The sequence below is a fragment of the Vigna angularis genome, chromosome 2 (assembly GCF_016808095.1).
Source record: "Vigna angularis cultivar LongXiaoDou No.4 chromosome 2, ASM1680809v1, whole genome shotgun sequence".
NCBI lineage: Eukaryota > Viridiplantae > Streptophyta > Magnoliopsida > Fabales > Fabaceae > Vigna > Vigna angularis.
This window is the reverse complement of record NC_068971.1, coordinates 32374965-32397784: the sequence shown is the minus strand read 5'-3', so window position 1 is coordinate 32397784 and position 22820 is coordinate 32374965. Positions and strand designations below refer to the sequence as shown.

At 37.0% G+C, this 22820-nt stretch overlaps 1 protein-coding gene across 5 annotated transcripts in view; it reads left to right on the top strand.

The window, feature by feature from the left end:
- LOC108329350 (sister chromatid cohesion 1 protein 2) overlaps positions 1–22419 on the top strand; it is a 30986-nt gene extending 8567 nt beyond the window's left edge. For 2 of the 5 annotated variants that reach the window (XM_052873093.1, XM_052873095.1), the window contains 9 exons: positions 5007–5065; positions 5191–5906; positions 6025–6154; positions 11360–11496; positions 11569–11780; positions 20284–20317; positions 20420–20444; positions 20532–20664; positions 22008–22419. In XM_052873093.1, the coding sequence (XP_052729053.1) occupies positions 5007–5065; positions 5191–5906; positions 6025–6154; positions 11360–11496; positions 11569–11780; positions 20284–20317; positions 20420–20444; positions 20532–20664; positions 22008–22103 (1542 nt within the window). In that variant the 3' untranslated portion in view covers positions 22104–22419. Of the gene's footprint in view, positions 1–5006; positions 5066–5190; positions 5907–6024; positions 6155–11359; positions 11497–11568; positions 11781–20283; positions 20318–20419; positions 20445–20531; positions 20665–22007 lie in introns of those variants that run through there. The other 3 variants (XM_017563522.2, XM_052873094.1, XM_052873096.1) reach the window with 3 other exon arrangements.
- Positions 22420–22820: the final 401 nt, after the last annotated feature.

Genomic DNA, 22820 nt, shown 5'->3' with positions numbered 1-22820 from the left:
GTCAAAATTCATGGGTAATTGACTCGGGTGCTTCTGATCACATCTCTGGTAATACCTCATTGTTCTCAACCCTTTCCCTCCAAGAAAAAACCCATTTCATTGGCCTTGCAAATGGCTCTAAAACTTGTTCAGAGGGAGTCGGTCAAGTCTCCCTGTCTTCCTCTCTAACTCTGAAATCTGTTCTTTTTGTCCCTAACTGTCCATCCAATTTAATTTCCTTAAGTCAGTTAACCAAAATGTTACATTGTTCAATAACTTTTGATTCAAAATCTTTTGTTATACAGGAGTGTGGCTCGGGAGACAGATTGGAGAAGGATATGAAGCTGGAGGTTTATACTATTTTGGATCTCGTCCACGGGTATCCTGTGTTGCAGCTCTTTCCCCTAAAGTGTTACATGACCGATTTGGCCATCCTCACTTGTCAAAGTTAAAAAAGATGTGTCCTGAACTTAGTGGTCTTCAGACTTTAGAATGTGAGTCTTGTCAACTAGGAAAACATGTTAGATCTGTCTTTCCTAAAATGTCTCAATCAATGTGTAATTCTAGTTTTTCTATTATTCATTTTGATGTCTGGGGTCCTAGTCACGTCTCTTCTTTTGGTTTTAGGTATTTTGTTACATTTATTGATGAGTATTCTAGATGTACTTAGGTTTATCTAATGAAAGATCGCTCTGAATTGTTACCCATCTTCACATCCTTTTTGAATGAAATCCAGAATCAATTTGGTCAAGTAATTAAAATCTTAAGAAGTGATAATGCTCAAGAGTATTTCTCATCCACTTTTTCTGCAATCCTTAGCTCCCATGGTATTTTGCATCAGTCCACTTGTCCTCATACACCCCAGCAAAATGGTATAGTTGAAAGAAAAAATAGACACCTGGTTGAAACTGCTCGTACCCTTTTTCTTGGTGTCCATATTCATGTTCATCACTGGGGGATGCCATCTTAACTGCATGTTTTCTTATTAATAGGATGCCCTCCTCTTCTCTCAATAATAAAGTCCCTTTCTCCATTCTCTTTCCCAATGATCCTCTCTTTCACACCCCTCGTTGAGTCTTTGGTTGTGTATGTTTTGTTCACGACATGTCTCCGGGGCTAGACAAGCTCTCCGCTTGTGCGACCAAATGTGTCTTTTTGGGTTATTCTCGGCTTCAAAAAGGGTACCGATGTTACTCTCCTGAAACCAAGAAGTACTACATGTCTGCCAATGTTACATTTTTTGAACAAACACCTTTCTTCTCTTCATCTGTTCAAGATGTTCCTATCCTCCAACAGGTCCTTCCTCTTCTAGTGGTTGAGTCCAATATCTCCAATGTCTTTGTCAATCCAAGTCATGCTCAAGGTCCTCTCGAACCTTCCTCTCCACGTATTGATATCTTCCGACACAGTACCCCGATGGGTAGTCCTCTTCCAGAAAATGGTGGATCTCCTCCTTCAGATTCTTCTCCCTCACTGCCTGCTGCCACGCCTCCCGGTGAAGATGATTCTGGTTGGCCCATTGCTCTCAGAAAAGGTACTTGTTCCACTCGAAACACTCATCCCATTTATAATTTTCTTAGCTATCACAAATTGTCGCCCTCCTTTTATTCCCTTTTATCCTCAGTGTCTTCTGTGGTTATACCCAAAAATGTGAAAGAAGCACTTGATCATCCTGGATGGCGACAAGCCATGATTGCAGAAATGCAGGCTCTTGACCAGAGTAATACTTGGGAGCTTGTGCCACTTCCCCCGGGAAAAAAGGCTGTTGGATGTCAATGGGTATATGCAATTAAAGTCGGCCCTAATGGTGACAATGATAGGCTAAAGGCCCGGCTAGTTGCAAAAGGGTACACTCAGGTTTATGACCTTGATTATTATGACACCTTTTCTCCCGTGACCAAGATCACTACCATTCGTCTTTTCTTTGCAATGGCAGCAATTCGTCATTGGCCACTTCATCAATTGGATATCAAAAATGCCTTTCTCCATGGTTATCTTGAGGAAGAAGTTTATATGGAGCAACCTCCTGGGTTTGTTGCTCAGGGGGAGTCTGGTATGGTTTGCAAATTGCACCGATCTCTATATGGGCTCAAGCAATCACCACGTGCTTGGTTTGGACTAAAACGCAGTGAAGCAGATCATTTAGTCTTTTAGTATCACTTGTCTCTCGGGAAATGTGTTTACTTAATAGTATATGTTGATGATATCGTTATTACAAGAAATGATATTGCTGGAATATCTCAATTGAAGGAGTACTTGTGTAGACATTTCCAAACCAAGGATCTTGGAAGCCTCAAATACTTCTTAGGCATTGAAGTAGCTCAGTCAAAAGATGGAGTTGTAATCTCCCAAAGGAAGTATGCTCTGGATATTTTGCAAGAAACAGGCATGATTGATTGTAGACCGGTTGACAGTCCTATGGACTCAAATCAAAAATTAACAACAGAAGAAGGTGAGTTATTCTCCGACCCAGAGAGATATAGGAGGTTAGTTGGAAAACTAATCTATCTCACTATTACAAGGCCAGATCTATCTTTTGTAGCTGGAGTGGTTAGTCAGTTCATGCAAGCTCCATGTGTTGGCCATTGGAATGCTATCATTCGCATTCTAAGGTATGTGAAAAAGGCTCCCGGACAAGGGCTATTATATGAAGAAAAAGGAAGCCTTCAGGTATCAGGATATTGTGATGCCGATTGGGCAGGTTCTCCTATTGATAGACGATCTACTACTGGATATTGTGTTTTCCTTGAGGAAACATTATCTCATGGAAAAGTAAGAAACATAATGTAGTGGCTCGATCAAGAGCTGAAGCGGAATATAAGGAAATGGCGTTACTAACATGTGAACTTATATGGGTGAAGCAGTTCCTTCAAGAGCTTAGCTTCTGTGACATCCAGAGTATGAAGATGTATTGTGATAACCAAGTTGCTCTTCACATTGCATCAAATCCCGTGTTTCACGAGAGAACTAAACATATAGAAATTGATTGTCATTTTGTTCGGGAAAATTTATTGTCAAAAGAAATATGTACCAAGTTTGTTGGATCAAATGACCAACTCGCAGATGTGTTGACTAAGTCATTAAGGGGACCTCAGATTGAGTTTATTTGTTCCAAGCTTGGTACATACAATCTGTATGCTCCAGCTTGAGGGGGAGTGTTAGAATAATTACTGTTATATACCATCATTAAGGCTTGTCTGTTAGACCATTAATGAGTCGTACCTAGTTCTGTACCTAGAGGTCTAGTGCAGACTCTTGATGATCCATGTACTCTTGTGTTTTCAATATATATAGAAGATAATGAGAGGGATCAGTCAAGCCCTCAAGAATATATTTTATTAGTTTTAATCTCAAGTATTAGATTGTTGCAACTAGATGTAAGGAGAATGTAATAGATATGAATGACAATAATAAAATTCATTCTCTTTTCAAGAGATTATATTTGTAACAAGCTTGATACATATGATATGATTTATATGTACAAGCTTAAGGGAGAGTGTTAGATATTTATATTTTGTCTTATGTTATTTTACATATTTATTTGTATTTGGGTTTAGCCCATATTTTCTTTATTATAAATACATTAGCCTATGTTTATTTTCTACACAAGGGAGATTAACCCTATACCTAGCTTTTACTATATTCAACCGTTCTAAGCCAAAATCTGCCAAATTATTTGGTTAATGTCTCCTATTATTTCCCTTTTCTTGGGTATTAATATTTGTATAGTAAATTATCAAGTCTGTATTTTAATATTTAAAATAGGGGTCATCTGCTTCCTGCTATCATGTCATCTTGCTTGCCATTTTCAGATCTAGCTGCCATTCACCACTGTCAGATATGATAACAATTCAAACATCAACAAATACATGGTTCCTCTAAGCAAAGAGTTTTCACTTTGAAAACTTCAAAATGACAATCTCATGCGCCAATTGCCTTCTTCAAGTCTATCACACAAACCTATATATTGCTATAAGGATCATGTATAAATTCATATAAAAATAGAATCCTAATAACATAATACAACACTATAACTGCCTAATTTAAAATTTGACCTACTATCTTTCATTGATTGGCAATCGCATACTTAAGTACTTTCCCTTATGGAGTACCACTTTAGGGATTTAATTGATTATGTACACGAGTAATGTATAACATAGATACTGTTTTACTTGGGCTTCACCTTAAAGCTTAAAATTATAGGTGAATTATCCCATTACATTCATATGAGAATGTTATCTCGGTTTTTAATTCTATTCAATGTCTTTCTTTTTTTCTTTTGTTTTTTTATCTTTCTTGTTACAGATTTTCTCCAAATAGTATTTAAGTGAAAATCAAGGCAGATAAGGTTTAATGAAAATTTGTTTGGAACATCTATAGAAAAAATATAGGGCATAAATTTGTCCCAAATAACTGGAGTTAATTGGGGAATATGATGCTGAGTGATAAATTGTACAATGATTGTATATTACATAATCATAAATGTTTGAAATAATCTGCAAGTTTGGGTTGGCAGAGGGAGTTGACCTGCCAAAATATGTTTTATTTCGAATGGAATCGGTAATAATTTGTTAGATTCTACTATATATGTGTGTATTTATGTATGTATGGTGTTAATAAATATAAATAATTAAAACTGTAATGTAAATTAAATTGATAATAAAAGGAAATAACATTCTTAAATATTGGTGGATTAAGCAACTTAACCCACTTTGACTTGGTGGATTGGCGTGCTTGTAGGTTGAATCATCTAAGCAACTCCACTAATTTTGATAGATTGACTAGTCTAGTTCTACCGTTTTGTTGCCATCCATGCAAGATGTTTTATGCCAATTTGAATAATTTCATTGACCAAAATGAGCTAGTTAAATTAAATTTCACCTTAATTGTAGCCATAATAAGTTATAGGCGTATTGATGGAAGACATTTTCATATAGTTGATAGTGTTAAATTTACTTAAAACAGAAAAAACAAACCGTTGTGTTATTTATTGATTCTGCACATACTAAATGCCTTTTACTATGCAGTTTGAGGAGTTTGATAACAGTGAAAATACCTGCTCTTCTGATCGCGATAAAGTGGGAAAGTATGTTGACCAAACTTATGAAAATATTATTATATTTCTTCTGCCATAACATGATGCTGATTATAATTTGGATTGTTCCGTGTATTCTTCATTGAACTAATTTGATTTTGCAATATACATGGCAGTGCTCATCTAACTCAACTGTTGAGTATGATGGGTATTAAAGTTGATCCACTTAGTCCAGTTGGTTTACGAGAAGGCAGGGATACATTAGAAAGCGGCATGTTTTCTCTAAAGGAGGCAATGAACATGGAAAGTGTTGTAATGGTAGAAGGACGACTAGAGAACGAATTTGTCAAGTTGTCTGGTCAAGATCAACAAGTTATTGAAGATCAGACAATTAAAGATGTAGTTCCAAGTGAAGATGAAATGCATGAAGATAGTAGTAGAATCTCTCAAGATGAATATATGGATATCAGTATATTTTGTGGGAGAGAGGAGGAACATGTGTCATCTGCGGAAGAATGTACCAAATCTTGTCAAGTTGACACTGTCGAGAGTTCTGTCAAGGAAACATTAAGCTCATTTTGCAACATGAGTGAGGAAATTATTGAAGTTCTTGAAGCCAGAAGTTTGGAAGAAATTATAGAAAAGAGTGAGGATAAGATACACCAAGAAAAAGAATGTGTGCACCATGCCAATTCATCTATTGTCAATGACATCCATGAAGAGCTCATTGAAGGGTTTGCTGAAAAGTGTGATAACAAAGGAAAATTAAGGTTTCAAGAAAAGGTTTCAGTTGAAGATGGAAGGCTTAGTTTTACTCTATCGAAAACAAAAAATCTAGATGTAACTGCTGTGTCTACGTGTCAAGATGATTCCATTGGAAGGCCAAAACGAGGTTCATGAAACCATTATTCTTCGTAGGCATTGAAATTGCAACTGCTGAATAATTTTCTGTCTTTATTTTCAGCATATGGATTCTTCAATTTTTTTTTCTTAAGAATCTATTTTGGCAGGTGCTACTACACCAGAGTCAATGCTTATTTCTACACCAGCTGTGAGAGATCGGTCACATTTTTCAAAGAAAAGAAGAGTTGTTATTGATCAAAAAAGGACTGTCCTACCTAACAAGTATGTGATAATAAGGTCCTTCTAAATTATTCTTTTTTCTATATATTCAAATCTTCAATGCTTATTTACTTTGCTTCCTTGTGCACAAGACTTGTGGTAAAGGATTGTTTCATGTATCTAGTATTTGAAGTTGTTATCTAAATAATAAACTATGATTTTTTTCAAATGTTAGGAACAAGACAATAAAAGAATAGAGAGAAATAAACAACACAAGAATTTAACGTGATTCAGCCTACAATGTGTATGGCTACATCTTCGACTACTCCAGGAAGTATTTGTATTTCAGTGTGTTTCAAGCTTTATAGATGGTTGCTTATATAGCAAAAAGGGAGAACAACATCTTTCAGTACTAAACGATATGAGACTAAATTAAGCTCCATGATACTAATAATTCTCCCACTTGGAGCTTGATTTACATTCTCATCTAGTGTTGTTGCCTTCATCATCAATTATTCTTGAAGGTCCATTTAGGCAATACAAAGCCTCAACTAATTTGTTGTGACAGTCTTGGTCAACATATCAACTGGATTTTTTGCATCTGGAATCTTCAACAGAAAGAAGTCCCCATCATTTATCAGGATTATGATAAAAATGATATTTCAATTCAATGTGCTTGCATCTAGAATGAAGAATTGGATTTTTAGCAAGACATATAACACTCTTACTATCACTAAATAATGGAGGGTCATGTTGCTTTTTCCCTAATTCTTTTAGAAGGTTCTTCAACCATCTCCTTCGCTGTTTTTGAGATAGCTACATACTCATCTTTAATGGTTGGGAGGGAGACTCCTCCTTGAAGTTTAGACTTCCAACTGATAGTTGTACCACCCAACATAAAGATGTAACCTGTTGTGCTTTTTCTACCATCCAAATCTTGTCCCAAGTCTGCATCAGAAAATCCTTATAAAGTGGGATCACTCTTCCAAAAGGCAAATGCATCTTTGAGGTGCCCTTCAAATATCTCAATATCCAATTCACATATTCGCAATGCTCCTTTTGGGATTTGATAAAAACCTACTCACAACTCCTACATGTGCTATGTCAGGTCTGGTGTAAACCATAGCATACATCAAGCTCACTATTGTAGATGCATATAGAATTTTAGGCATGTAACTTTCTTCTTCATCTGTTTAAGAGGATTTCCCTTTTGAAAACTTTAAGTGAGTTACCAAAGGTGTATTCTTGGTTTTAGCTTTTTCAATATTAAATCTGCTAAGCAATTTTTCTATATATTTCTCCTGAGATAAGTTTAGAATCTATCCCTAGATTCTCATACCAAGAATTTGTTTGCCTGAATCAAGATCCTTCATTTCAAAATTTTCTGACAACTGTTTTTTCAATCTGTTAGTTTTTGCCATATTATCTCCTGCAATCAACCTGTCATCAACATATAAAGCAAGCATGATATAGTTGTCAACATATTTCTTTACGTAACAACAATGATCTTCTTCACATTTGTGAAATCTTGAGTTTCTTATAAACTCATTAAACTTCTTGTACTATTGTCTCAATGCTTGTTTCGATCCATACAAGCTTTTATGAAGTCTGCATACAAGATTCTCTATGCCATGTGCTTCAAAACTTTCTAGTTATGCCATAAATCAAGTTTCCTCCTCAAGAGCTCCATGTAGGAATGCAATTTTGACATCTAATTGCTCTAGATGAAGATTTTTTGCCGCTACTATACTCAAAATAACTCTAATGGTAGTCATCTTGACAACAAGAGAGAAAATTTCTATGAAGTCAATTCCTTGTTTATATTGGAACCCTTTTACTACGAGTCTAGCCTTATATCTTCTATTTCCATTTGGTTCGTCTTTTACTCTGTAGACCTACTTGTTTTGCAAAACCTTCTTTCCTTCTAGTAGCTTGGTTAAAGACCATGTTTTATTCTTCTGAAGAGACTTTATCTCATCTTTCATTGCTAGCTCCCACTTAAGATGTTCATCTCCCTACATAGCCTCAACAAAATGCTTTGGCTCACCAACATCAATAAACAACAAGTAGTGTAATGAAGGAGAATAACTATAGCCATAATGTCATATCCATAACCAATGAAATAACATCATTTTGTCATAGGGTCCAACTTATCTCTACTATTAGAGTCACTTGAAAAGAGAATGAATTTTATTATTATCATAATACTCATCTTAGGTCACCAAAGGCTAGAGCATCCCATGTGGTCTCCTCTAGCCACCTTCCTTTAGAGTTGGCCTAATCTCTGTAAGAGCACCATCAAATACCACCCCATCACCATCCAAACACCAAGGTTGTGAGCCTTATTCTCCACATTCCACCAAATTCCGCACCCTTTTGACCCACCTTCACTGTCACCATATCTTCTCTTCTAGTTTTGGCCCAACCTAGTTAAGGAGGTTGCTATCTCAAAGACTTTTAAGTCTGAAAGACTTACCTCATTTCCATATCAGACTTCTTCAGGTAACTGATAATCTAAAGGAATTGATGATCCTCTATTTATAGAATAGGTTGCTATGTTTATTGCATCTGCCCAAAATACCTTGGGTAGTCCTTACTCGATTCTCATACATCTTGCTCTCTCATTTAAGGTACTGTTCATTTTTGTTCTGGTGTTTTTGGAAGTGTCTTGATCATTCTAATCCCATTTTCTGAACAAAACTTTTTGAATTCACTACTGTCATATTCTCTACCATTACCAGACTTCAAACATTTAACCTTTAAACCTGTTTGAGTTTCAACCTCCTTTTTCCACCTTTTAAACACTAAAAAGACATCAGATTTATTTTTAGGAAAATAGACACATACCTTTCTTGTAGAGTCATCAATCAAGGTTAGATAATATTGTGAACTGCCAAGGGATTTCACTGGAGTTGGCCCCCAAACATCTGTATGCACTAGTTTTAGTCTTTCAACTTTAGACATCTTACCTGTTTTGGAAAAGCTAACCATTTTCTGCTTTTCAAAGATACAAAGTTCACATGGTTCAACGTCAACATGCTTCAAGTTCTACCTTTCGAGATCATGAGTTTCATTCCTTTCTCACTCATATGCCCAAGTCTCTAATGTCACAAAGAGGAAGTGTTGTCAAATTCTGCAACTGATATCATATCCTCATCTACAATCATATAAAAAGATCCTTGGTTCTTTCCACGAGCAACAACATCTCCATCTCCAAAATTGGTGTAAGGCCCCTCATCATCCTGCTGCCTTATAAATATTAAGTTTCTCTTTAAGGTAGGAACATGTTTGACATTTTTCAAAGTCCACACTCTTCCATTAGAGTTTCTGATATTAATATCACCTCTTCCTATAATATCAAGAGATTTTCCATCTTTAAGGTGAACTTTCCTAAATTTTACTGAAACGTAGTTAGATAATAGTTCTAAGGAAGGTGTAGTATGAAATGACGCACTTGAGTCTTTAGTCCACGAGTAAATGGAACTATCTAAACTACATATTAGTGCATCTGAAATTTCATCAGTTGTTGCATTTGCTGATTGATGATCATCTTGCTTCTTTTTGTTGTTATCATTGATTTGTAAAGTGATGCTTTTTCTGACAATTCCAACAAGTGATATGATTCTGGAATTAGAACTGGAAGATTCCATCAAACTTTTCCTGCAAATATCTTCGCTTAAGATCAAGTTACGGATGCTATCAAACTTCAATTTGCTATTACTTGCTGAGTTACTAATTGCATTAACAGTTGCACCCCAACTTTCTGAAAGGGATGATAATAAAACTAATGTTTTCACCTCATCATCAAAAGTTATCTGCACTGATGGAACTGTGCAATAATTGTATTAAATTCACTAATATGATGAGTAACTGAGTTACTTTCACCCATTTTGAGGTTGACTAGCCTGCGAATCAAATACACTTTATTGGTTACAGATGACTTCTCATACATATTTGACAACGCTTGCATCAAATCTACGGTTGTTTTCTTGTTCATGATGTTGAACACAACATTCTTGGCTAAAGTCAATCGGATCACACCGAATGTCTGCCAATCTAACAACTCCCAATCTGAATGTTTCATGTTGTCTGGCTTTTGCCCTATTAAGGGTAGATACAACTTCTTCTAATATAGGCAGTCCTCTATCTGCATCTTCCATAACCCAAAGTTACTGCCATCGAACTTCTCAATCTTCACCTTCCCTTCTTCCAATGCTATTGCTCTCGCTGCTTTTGAAGAAAGCTTCGACTACACTAAACTAAAATTCCCAAGAAAAGAAAAAGCCAAATATTTTTGATGTAGAAGATCAAACAAAGCTATCAATTGTTAGGAACAAGACAATAAAAGATGAGAGAGTTTGTATACGTCCACGACTACATCGGGAAGTATTTGTATTTTAGTGTGTTTCAAGCTTTACAGGGCTTGCTTATATAACAAAAAGGAAGAACAACATCTCTCAATACTAAGCGATGGGCAACTAAATTAAGCTCCACAATACTAACAATTGTCCCACTTGGATCTTGATTTACATTATCATCTAGGTAGTTGTCTTCATCATTAATTAATCTTGAAGGCCAATTGAGGCAATACAAAGCCTCAACTTATTTGTTGTGACAGTCTTGCTCAACATATCAGCTGGATTCTCTGTACCTAGAATCTTCAACCAAGACAAGTCTCCATCATTTATCAGGTTTCTATAAAATGATACTTCAATTCAATATACTTGCATCTAGAATGAAGAATTGGATTTTTAGAAAGACATATAGCACTCTTATTGTCACTGAACAATGAAGGGTCATCTTCCTTTTTTCCTAATTCTTTTAGAAGGTTCTTCAACCATATCATTTCTCTTGTTTTAATGTCTTGTTCCTAACACCAAATACTTCGTATAATATGTCCATTCACATTGTAATTAATAAAATATGTCATAAAACTATGAGGGTTGCATTTTACTTAACTGAAAATTTGCTCATTGTTAGAGTGGTGTGGAAAAATCCATTTAGTTATTTAGGAAACATTTTGTATACAGTTGTTACCATAAAATTAGTTATGTAGTTATTTAAGAAATTCATTTACTTGAATTTCTTACTCTTATAGGAAATCCCTCCTATCTTTGGTTTTGTTTCTTTCCTTTAACTATAAATATTTATGAGTAGCTCGTGTTATCTTGTAAATGAATTAACAGTTATTCTACTCACGATAGAATTTTAATTCAATTCTTATTTCAATGTGCAAGTCTTTTCGTTGTTCTCAACTGTGCGTTACATCTTAAACCATTTCAGGGCAATTACAAAGATATTATTTAGTGCAGAAGCCATAGTTCGCAAACGAAGAAAATACAGTCGTACTTCACTTACTTGGAAAAGAGAATCTCTCATTTCCTGTCATCCTGATAGATTCTATGAGCCCTTGCTTCCTTGTAAGTTTGGTTTTATCACTACTCTTTTTGTTTGTAAACTCTTCTATCTGTACTAATCTTGGTTTTCTCCAGGTTGTTCCTCAAAGCTTCAAATCCTATTCTCTAGAAAGAAAATGAAATTACCTGATTCCCTCAAGATTGTGGAAGCTTCAAGGAACCTACACTTGCAAGAGTCCCCAACTATTGCCACTCCGCTAAGCCCTCCTCATAATGATATACCAATTGTTCCAGAGACTCTTTCTTTGAGTACAAATGCAAATGAGTTTCCTAGTCTGTTGGATGAGGTAAAGAATAACTACATAAGAAAATTCTGTTTGACATTCTAACTGGAACGGTGTGATTAGTTTGCAGCACATTCACATCACAATTGTATACACACAGCTCAAATAAAGAAAACCATATTTCTGTTTAATCCAGGAAAAATGAATTAGTATAAACCTTTATTATATGACAAAGGGTGAAGATTGTTAGAATATATGAAAATAGGTAATATTAACTTTGATTATGTCTTGTATATCTTTTACTATTATTTTCCTACAAATTATCTCGTAGAATTTTTTTTTTCCCATTTGTTTAGGATTATGATTAGTAGTCTAGGTTTCATGATTTGCTGTAAAACTGGGTTATGAATCTAGGTTTTAAATTCTATATTATTCTTTAGGATTAGTTTCCTCCATATTATCTCTTAGATTTCTATTTCCTTCCCATTTATTTAGTAATACACCGGGTTTTATTATATCATCAACTTGAGATAAAAATATGTTCTTGAGGGCTTTAAAAGACACCTCTCATGTTCTGTTATTTATATAGATAAAGAGTTGATACAATAGAGAGATAGAAGGTCAAGTCACTGTCCTAGACTGCTAGGTACAATGATTAGAGATAACCCAACACACTACCCCCTATTTTAGTCCTACTGACTACACTAACAAGTAGACTTAGTAATTATTTTAACACTCCCCCTCAAGCTGGAGCATACAGATATTATGTACCAAGCTTGGAACAAATAAACTCGATCCGAGGTTCCCTTAATGACTTAGTCAACACATCTGCGAGTTGGTCATTTGATCCAACAAACTCGGTACATATTTCTTTTGACAATAACTTTTCCCAAACAAAATGACAATCAATTTCTATATGCTTAGTCCTCTCATGAAACACTGGATTTGATGCAATGTAAAGAGCAGCTTGGTTATCACAATACATCTTCATACTCTGGATGTCACAGAAGCTAAGCTCTTGAAGAAACTGTTTCACCCATATAAGTTCACATGTTAGTGACGCCATTGCCTTATATTCAGCTTCCGCTGTTGATCGAGCCACTACATTCTGTTTCTTACTTTTCCATGAGATAATGTTTCCTCCAAGGAAAACACAATATTCAGTAGTAGATCGTCTATCAATAGGAGAACCTGCCCAATCGGCATCACAATATCCTGATACCTGAAGGCTTCCTTTTTATTCATATAACAGCCCTTGCCCGGGAGCCTTTTTCAGATACCTTAGAATGCAAATGATAGCATTTCAATGGCCAACACATGGAGCTTGCATGAATTAACTAACCACCCCAACAACAAAAGATAGATCTGGCCTTGTAATAGTGAGATAGATTAGTTTTCCAACTAGCCTCCTATATCTCTCCGGGTCGGAGAATAACTCACCTTCTTCTGTTGTTAATTTTTTATTTGGGTCCATGGGACTCTCAACCGGTCTACAATCAATCATGCATGTTTCTTGCAAAATATCCAGAGCATACTTCCTTTGGGAGATTACAACTCCATCTTTTGACTGAGCTACTTCAATGCCTAAGAAGTATTTGAGGCTTCCAAGATCCGTGGTTTGGAAATGTCTACACAAGTACTCCTTCAATTGAGATATTCCAGCAATATCATTCCCTGTAATAACGATATCATCAACATATACAATTAAGTAAACACATTTCCCGAGAGACGAGTGATAATAAAAGACTGAATGATCTGCTTCACTGCGTTTTAGCCCAAATTTCTGAACAATGGAGCTGAATTTTCCAAACCAAGCACGTGGTGATTGCTTGAGCCCATATAAAGATCGGTGCAATTTGCAAACCATACCAGACTCCCCCTAAGCAACAAACCTAGGAGGTTGCTCCATATAAGCTTCCTCCTCAAGATCACCATGGAGAATGGCATTCTTGATATCCAATTGATGAAGTGGCCAATGACGAATTGTTGCCATTGCAAAGAACAGACGAATGGTAGTCATCTTGGCCATGGGAGAAAATGTGTCACAATAATCAAGGCCATACACCTGAGTGTACCCTTTTGCAACTAGCCGGACTTTGAGCCGATCAATGTCACCATTAGGGCCAACTTTAATTGCAAAGACCCATCGACAACCAACAGTCTTTTTGCCCAAGGGAAGTGGCACAAGCTCCCAAGTATTACTGTGCATTTCAGCAATCATGGCTTGTCGCCATCCAGGATGATCAAGTGCTTCTTTCACATTTTTGGGTATAACCACAGAGGACACTGAGGATAAAAGGGAATAAAAGGAGGGCGACAATCTGTGATAGCTAAGAAAATTATAAATGGGATGAGGGTTTCGAGTGGAACGAGTACCTTTTCTGAGAGCAATGGGCCAACCAGAATCATCTTCACCAGGAGGCGTGGCAGAGGCGATGAGGGAGAAGAATCTGAAGGAGGAGATCCACCATTTTCTAGAAGAGGACTACCCATCGGGGTACTGTGTCGGAAGATATCAATATGTGGAGAGGAAGGTTCGAGAGGACCTTGAGCATGACTTGGATTGACAGTGACATTAGATATATTAGACTCAACTACGGGAATAGGAAGGACCTGTTGGAGGATATGGACATCTTGAACAGATGGAGAGAAGAAAGGTGTCTGTTCAAAGAATGTAACATTGACAGACATGTAGTACTTCTTGGTTTCAGGAGAGTAACACCGGTACCCTTTTTGAAGCCGAGAATAGCCCAAAAGGACACATTTGATCGCACGAGCGGAGAGCTTGTCTAGCCCCGGAGACATGTCGTGAACAAAACATACATAACCAAAAACTCGAGGAGGGGTGTGAAAGAGAATGGAGAAAGGGACTTTATTATTGAGAGAGGAGGAGGGCATCCTATTAATAAGAAAACAGGCGGTTAAGATGGCATCCCCCAGTGATGGACAGGTATATGGGCACCAAGCAAAAGGGTACGAGCAGTTTCAACTAAGTGTCTATTTTTTCTTTCGGCTATACCATTTTGCTGGGGTGTATGAGGACAAGTGGACTGATGCAAAATACCATGGGAGCTAAGGATTGCAGAAAAATTGAATGAGAAATACTCTCTAGCATTATCACTTCTTAAGATTTTAATCACTTGACCAAATCGGTTCTTGATTTCATTCAAAAAGGATGTGAAGATGGGTAACAATTCAGAGCGATCTTTCATTAGATAAACCCAAGTACATCGAGAATACTCATCAATAAAAGTAACAAAGTACCTAAAACCAAAAGAAGAGACGCGACTAGGTCCCCAGACATCAGAATGAATAATAGAAAAACTAGAATTACACATTGATTGAGACTTTTTAGGAAAGACAGATCTAACATGTTTTCCTAGTTGACAAGACTCACATTCTAAAGTCTGAAGACCACTAAGTTTAGGACACATCTTTTTTAACTTTGACAAGTGAGGGTGGCCAAATCGGTCATGTAACACTTTAGGGGGAAGAGCTGCATCACAGGATACCCGTGGACGAGATCCAAAATGGTATAAACCTCCAGCTTCATATCCTTCTCCAATCTGTCTCCCCGAGCCACGCTCCTGTATAACAAAAGATTTTGAATTGAAAGTTATTGTACAATGTAACATTTTGGTTAACTGACTTAAGGAAATTAAATTGAATGGACAATTAGGGACAAAAAGAACAGATTTCAGAGTTAGAGAGGGAGATAGGGAGACTTGACCGACTCCCTTTGAACAAGTTTTAGAGCCATTTGCAAGAGTAATGAAATGGGGTTTTTCTTGGAGGGAAAGGGTTGAGAACAATGAGGTATTACCAGAGATGTGATCAGAAGCACCCTACCCATGAATTTTGACCTTCCATGGATTGAGAAATGCAAGCTATGGATGTACTTGGGGATTGAGATGATTGCGCCAAGCTGTTAGACTTTAATCGCATATACTCTTGATACTCTTCCTCAGTGAACTTGGAGTTGGAAGTGGGAGTTTCAGCCTTAGAGATATTGGCTGTTTTTGAAGGAAAACCATGCAAGGAGTAGCAGTTTTCTTGGGTGTGACCCATCCTCTTACGGTAAGTGCACTATGGACGTCCCCTACCTCCACGTCCTCATCCTCTAGTGCCCCGTCCTCCTCTTCCCTGCGTAGCAACCATGACAGATGGTTCCATTGTTTCAGGAGCTTCGTGAGATTGAGGCACTGGAACACGAAGAAGACGTGTGGTCAAGGCTTCCAAGGAAGGGACCTCATGACTTGTCAGAAGTTGATCTCTGATATGATTCAATTCAGGGTGTAAAGCACGGAGGATCATCACCATATAATACTTGTCAAGCTTCTTCTTGATGTCTTCCGAAGATTCCACTTCCAAGAACATTCTCAACTCTTCCACAGCTGCTTGGGCTTCGGTCATGAAGGAGACCATATCATGGTCTATCATTTTGAGACATATAAGCTTGTTTGCTGTATCATAGAGACGTTGAATATCATTAGCATAAATGCTTTGAGCTTTCTTCCAAAAAGAGTGACATGTTTTGAAGGCTCTAAGAGATATCAAAAGTCGGGGTTCCACAGATTGCCACATTTCCACGGCAGCAGACCAAGAGAGGTAATTCTTTCCGTTTAGTTTTTCGGAAGTAATTGAGGGACTTCCAGAGAAAGAAAGAACACTTCCAGACGCCATTGTTGATAAAAATAGGAGAGGAACCAGAAAGGAGCAAGAAAACCGAGAGGAACTAGAAAACCCTAGGGGTTTTCTTCAAGGGGAGCTTCTGGACCTCACTGAAGCAGGGTTTTGAGGGACAGAGCAGAGAGAGGAGGTCCAGGCAACGGCTATGGAGGTGTTGCGGTGACTTTCCGGCGGCCAGAGGGCGGCGCGTGAGCTGCACACGCCTGTTTGTAGCGCACAAAGAAGCGGCGCGTGGCGGAGCGTGGGGAAGAATCAGACGCCGGCACCGGTGGGGTTGGTCGTCGCGTGAAGAGGCGAACCAGATCCAGTAGTCGCCGGACGGAACAGTGACGGCGGACGGTGGCGGACGGCGGCAGACGGTGGCGGATAGATGCGAGATGGCAGAGAACCAAGTTGAAGAGCTTCAAACTGTAGTTGACAGCTCCAGACAATGGCAAGACAACCGCGGACGACGGCAATGGGCACTAGACAGATGCAAACAACAATGACAATGCTGGTGGACCACTTAGGACAGAAACCAGAGCAGGATGAACCTGCTCTGATACCAACTTGAGATAAAAATATGTTCTTGAGGGCTTTAAAAGACACCTCTCATGTTCTGTTATTTATATAGATAAAGAGTTGATACAATAGAGAGATAGAAGGTCAAGTCACTGTGCTAGACTGCTAGGTACAATTATTAGAGATAACCCAACACACTACCCCCTATTTTAGTCCTACTGACTACACTAACAAGTAGACTTAGTAATTATTCTAACACATCATATTGTTACGCATCACAATACTTGAGTATATTATTTATAGTTTCTATTCTTTTGTTAAGTTTCCTTACTTTATAACCGTATAATTTCAACATGACATCGTAGCTATTTCATCTTTATGTCCTATCTCACAAGTGCCAACAATCCATTGTTGATGCTGGTATTTTCGTTTATTTGTTTTTCCCCGCTGCAATTTTTTCTTAGAGGATTCTGTTAGGCACCTTGAAACAGAGATGAGAAAACAAGACAAAGAAGAAGCATATATAAACTCAAACTAAATTATTCACTATCAGTTGAAAAAGCCTATGTTTGCAAAGGAAAAGGCTTCCTTTCACATAGGGTATGATAGGATATAAGGTAATAGGATATAATGGGTGTAGGATAGAAGGAAGAGTTAATATCCTAATTGCTTTAGCAATTAGGATGGGCGGGAAGTGACTTGTATAAATAGAGTTCTATTCTTTTGTTAGAGGGGAGTTTTTTGAACCTTGTTTGTATAGACAGACACCTTTGCTCCTGTGGGGGAGGTTAGGCTCCCATTGATTGCTTGTACATTGTATCTTACTAGTTTTGAATACAAGAAACCATTCTTTTGTTATCCGTGTGTGAGTAGTGAGTGTGTGAGTGGCTGTCTGGTTTGGTTTCTTACCCAGAAATCTAACAAATTGGTCCGACCTATCGGATCTGCTTGGGAGAGGCCTGCCGAATATCCTTAGGAGAGGAGTGTTGGATCTTTGGGAGAGAACCATGATGGAAGGAAAAGACAATACCTTGGAGAGGAGGACCAACGAATCGAAAATGAGCATGGCAGAATGGAGAAGAAATATGCAAGAAATGAGAGAAATGCTGCAAGAAATCAAGATTCACATAAAGGGCTTAGAAAGAAGTGAGAAATCTGTCATGAAAGGACAGACAAAGGGTTTAGAAGAAGAGCTGGAGGAAGATAGGGATGAACAGAATTGGAGGCAGCGGGTAGAATTGCCCAGGTTTGAGGGGATGGACCCGTTGGGATGGATCTCTCAGGTTGAGAAGTTTTTTGACACCCAAAATGTCACAGAGAAGGAGAGGCTCAGGTTGGCTTACAACTGCATGGAGGGAGGCACAATTTATTGGTTCAGGGCCTGGAAAAATAAAACCAAGAACCTTTCTTGGAAAGGGCTGAAAGAGGCATTGATAAGGGGGTTCGGAGAAAGAGATGGAGGCTCTGTTTTTGAGAAGTTAGCCCAAACTGCAGGAGTTACAGAAGCTGCTGCTGAGAAAGTTGCAGAAGTTTCTACTGCAAGGGTGGATAGTGTGACAAAGGTTGGTAGGGAAAATACATCAGGTGAAGATCATGATGGGAAGGTTGTGACTCTTGTTTCCCAAGTAAAGTTGCAAAAGTTGTTGTTGGTAGTGGAGATAGAGTGGTAAGTTGTGGTGGGAATGTCAAAACAGTAAAGAAAGGGGAAGAATTGTTGAGGCCTGGGGTTAAAATAGTGGTGTCAAAGAGCAACCCAGTGGAATCTGTTTACAGGGCAAGAGAGGACTTGCTGCAAGATATCAAGAAAGGAAAGAAACACTCAGGTGGAGGAGAAAATTCAAGCAATTGGGAGCAAAAAGAAGAGGATGCCATTGACAATAATGGAGCTAGGAAGGGTGAGGAGACACTAGTTTTTTCGTGGGTGAAAAGAGAAGAGTTGACCACTTATGAAGGGATTGACACCAAAGATCAAACAACAGGGGCAGCCAATGCTTCTACAGTTCAAACACCAAAGGAGCAACAAAAGCACACCCAAACAGCAAAGAAAATGTAGTCCAAGGGTGCAAGACTTGGCATAAAAAACCAACCTTTCTTGGAAAAATCTGGCCACAATTCTACTAAAGATAGTTGAAGGGAACAGAAGAAGCATTGTATGTGAGAGTTGGGCAGCAGTAACACAGATGGGGAGTGTGAAAATTTTTCATGAGAGTTTGCAAGTGGATGGAGCAGCTGCCAAAAGTGTTGTTGCTACAAGAGTCGATAAAGTCAGAGTTGAGATTTTGAGGACTTCACAAAATTGGGCTAAAAGAATCCAGGAGGAGTGGAAGTCATTGGAGGAGGATTTGCCACCACCCAAGCCTCCATACCTGAATTGGAGGGCAGCATCCAGTGGGTTCCCTTCATATGGTAACACGATGATGAAGAGGAGCCATGAAATCAAGCTTTCCGGTTCCAACCTTGAGGACAAGGTTGTTTTGCAGCGGGTGTAATGATAGGGTATAATATGATAGGTTATAATGGGTAATAGGTGTGTAGGAGAGAGAAAACAATTTAGGAATTAATTGTTCAGTTTAGGAATTAATTGTTGTCGGGTAGTTAGAAGTGGGTTGCCTTTATAAGAAGGCAAGGGGGTCTGGTAGAGGAGAGTTTTGGGATATTGATTGTAGACAGGTTCATTAGACCTGTGAAGGGGATTATGCCCCTGGATTGTGATTGTATAGACAATTTCTTACTATGAATAATACAGATTCATTTCATTCTTTCCTATCTACTGTTTTGAGAGAGTGTGAGGGAGTTCTTGGCTAGGTTTCGTTCAGAAACCTAACAGGGTATTTATTGTCACAAAAGTCAAGGACTCTTAGTACAAAAAAGAAGACCCCCTAACACCTCCCAAAGGGAAACTGTTTATAGACTTTCTTAGAAAGTCTCTGCCCTAAAACAACTAACCGCATAACTCCCTTTTATTTCTAAATTTCCTTCTATAATGCACATTCCACTCATTATTTCCCTGCCTAACAGATTCCATTTTCTCTGGTCCTTTAATGAAGTCTTTCTCATCCAATAAAATAACTTTTTTACTGTCATAAAAATATAAAATATGTTAAACGTATGAATCAAATCTAAGTTCCTCTCTCACTGTATAATAAAAAAGTCTCGCTCCATTAACTCTCTTTGCTGAGAAAAAGAAAATAAAAAATTGGCCACTCGGCTTTAGCAGATGTACATGTGAGACTGCATTTCTTGGAATGTTAGGTTCTTCTTGAGTATATCTATTATTTTAATGAAAAAGCCCCACTTTAGTTTTTCTTTTATTTTCTCCATATTTTTATACAATGATCTAATTGATGTATCCTTGCATTTATTATGTTTATCTCAGGAAATAAATTCATTTGGAACAGATAATGTGAAAAGTGAGAACTCTTGCAAATCTCCATCTATAAATTGTTATAATTTTTGTTGAATGCAATGTTTTTCCGAAATGTACATGATGTCTTTATTTATTTTTTCTACAGTAGTTGGGTGGTCTGATCGAACCAGGTGAGATTGTAGTTGGCTTTTGGAATACCAATAGTTCCATTGTTGTTTTGAGATTGACTTATGATGGTGTTCTTTGATGATGTTCAGATATGTAGCAAGTTACTTGCATCAGAGTTTTCTACCTGCAAGGAATCAGAAAGAGGAGACTGTGCTAAACTTCTCAAAAGTTTTTCGAGGCCTAGCCCGAAAAGAAGGGGCAAGGCTATTTTATGAAGTACTGGTATGTTAAACTTTTTGTTTCAAGATTATGTTCATCCATATGAAAAGTTTGGTGACTACTTTTCTTATATCAAACTTCTTTCCCATTTTCTGTGCAGAAATCTGAATTGTGTTTTCTTGTGTTTACTACCCTTCTTGTTCAGTAGATGACATTCTTTTCAACTTTAAAGGATGAAAATATGTTCTTAATATTTGTTAACTCTACTTTTTTGAGTGATGATAATAGGAAAAAGTACATTGTAGTCCATTTGGTTTGTGATAGAATAATCATGTACTTCCAATAACTTTTATTGAGGGTGGCGGCCTTTCATTTAATGGATCAACTATGTTGTCCGATTGGAATATAATTCTAGAATGCAAGTCAATAGGGAATTTATGTCTGTCCTTTTGCTCTATCTTAGAAACCATATTGAACAAATTTATCCTGTCAATAATTTACTTTTTAGTTATTTAGTTTAATCATTTTTTTCCAACATGAAACAGTTAGTTGAAAGTATGTGCCTGCCATAAATCATTACTTGAAAACTCTTTCAGTGTCATAACTTTTATGCGATTGCTCCAATTTGTTATAAAACCAAATAGGGTTCATAAAATATCTGGTTGCTAGTTTAGGATGGAGTCCGCCTTTTGAGGCTATAACCATGGTAGTCCGCCTATGAGACCTAATCTTCAAATATACTCAATCCCGTGCTTCTATCAGTGCTAGGATATCTTACTGTGCTTATTAGCATAAGCATAATGTGTCATTTAATGTTGTGCTCACTCCAAATGAAATTTTAATTGCTTTAGAGATTCATCATAATCCATTAAATCTTGAGCCACAACATCTACCGAAGTTTCTTCTGGTGCAAACTTAGCCCAAGAAGGTCGAAATACCAGTCCATTCTTAGATTAAACTAGGACTGCAACATTTTATTTTGAGTAAATTACACATATTTATCCTGGGTTTCATTACTCCTCTTTTCGCACCTGCGCAACCCGTTTGTTTGAAATATATTACACTGACATTTCTTTTATATATATATATATATATATATATATATATATATATATATATATATATATATATATATATATATATATATATATATATATATGCTTACACACCATGTCTTCCAAGAAAAACATTATACTGTTGTCGATACTGAGTTATGAGCTATGTCAAGAAACCTCATTGGATATATCACTGTAATTTTTTACTGTTTTCTATTTTTAATTTTTTGGCTATTAATGTAAGACCACATTTACTCATGATTCATGAGATGGACCTCCTAACGAACCAAAATATATGTGTATTTTTTATATGAAATTGTTTTCATTTGTTTACTGTGTAATGTTTTTCAGGTTCTTAAAACTACTGGCTATGTAGATGTGGAGCAAAACGAAGCTTATGGAGATATTGCAATCACTAAACTTCCAAAATTAGACCAAACTTGTTGATTTGATGATCTATTAACATATAGATATCAAAGGAGATACAGAAATAGAAAATTGATAGGATTCTGGTGGATTAATATGTTGTATTTTTTTTTTTTTGTAATTTATATCATTGTGTTTAATTGTACAGCATTACTTGCCATTTTATTTTAGTCACACTTTTCGAAAATCTTGTGCATTTCTGTCACTAGTTACATTGTACAGTGATGTCAAAGTTAGCAACTTCAATATGGCAGTGATAAGCCCGAATTTCGACTTAGATCAAACTTCGGCAAATGTTACTGTTTATTTAAATATTCCAAAAAGGGTTTAAAGTTTAGACCTATTTCTTTGCATGGTAGTCTTTTTTGTGGGGAAATCAAGTGTGCCAATTTACGTACGTTTAGTAAGACATTTTTATATTTTCTTTTAACGGGTATCTTGTTTTGTGGAATAGAAAAAAATGGAGAATGCTTTCTCAATCAAGTATGCATAAAGTCGTGCTTAGTCATGCGGAAGTTCAACCTTAGTAAGTAGTTAATTCAATTTTTTTTTTTGGAACAAGGATCGGGTCGATCTTTCAAGATTATAATATCTTCCGATTTTCTGTCCTAGATGACATTTTAGTAATTAGTTCGACACTCCAATTAATTGGGACTTTGAAACAATAATATATTATTATAATTAATGAACAATTCCTATCTTGAACTTATTGTATTTTATAATACAATAAGAAAACTC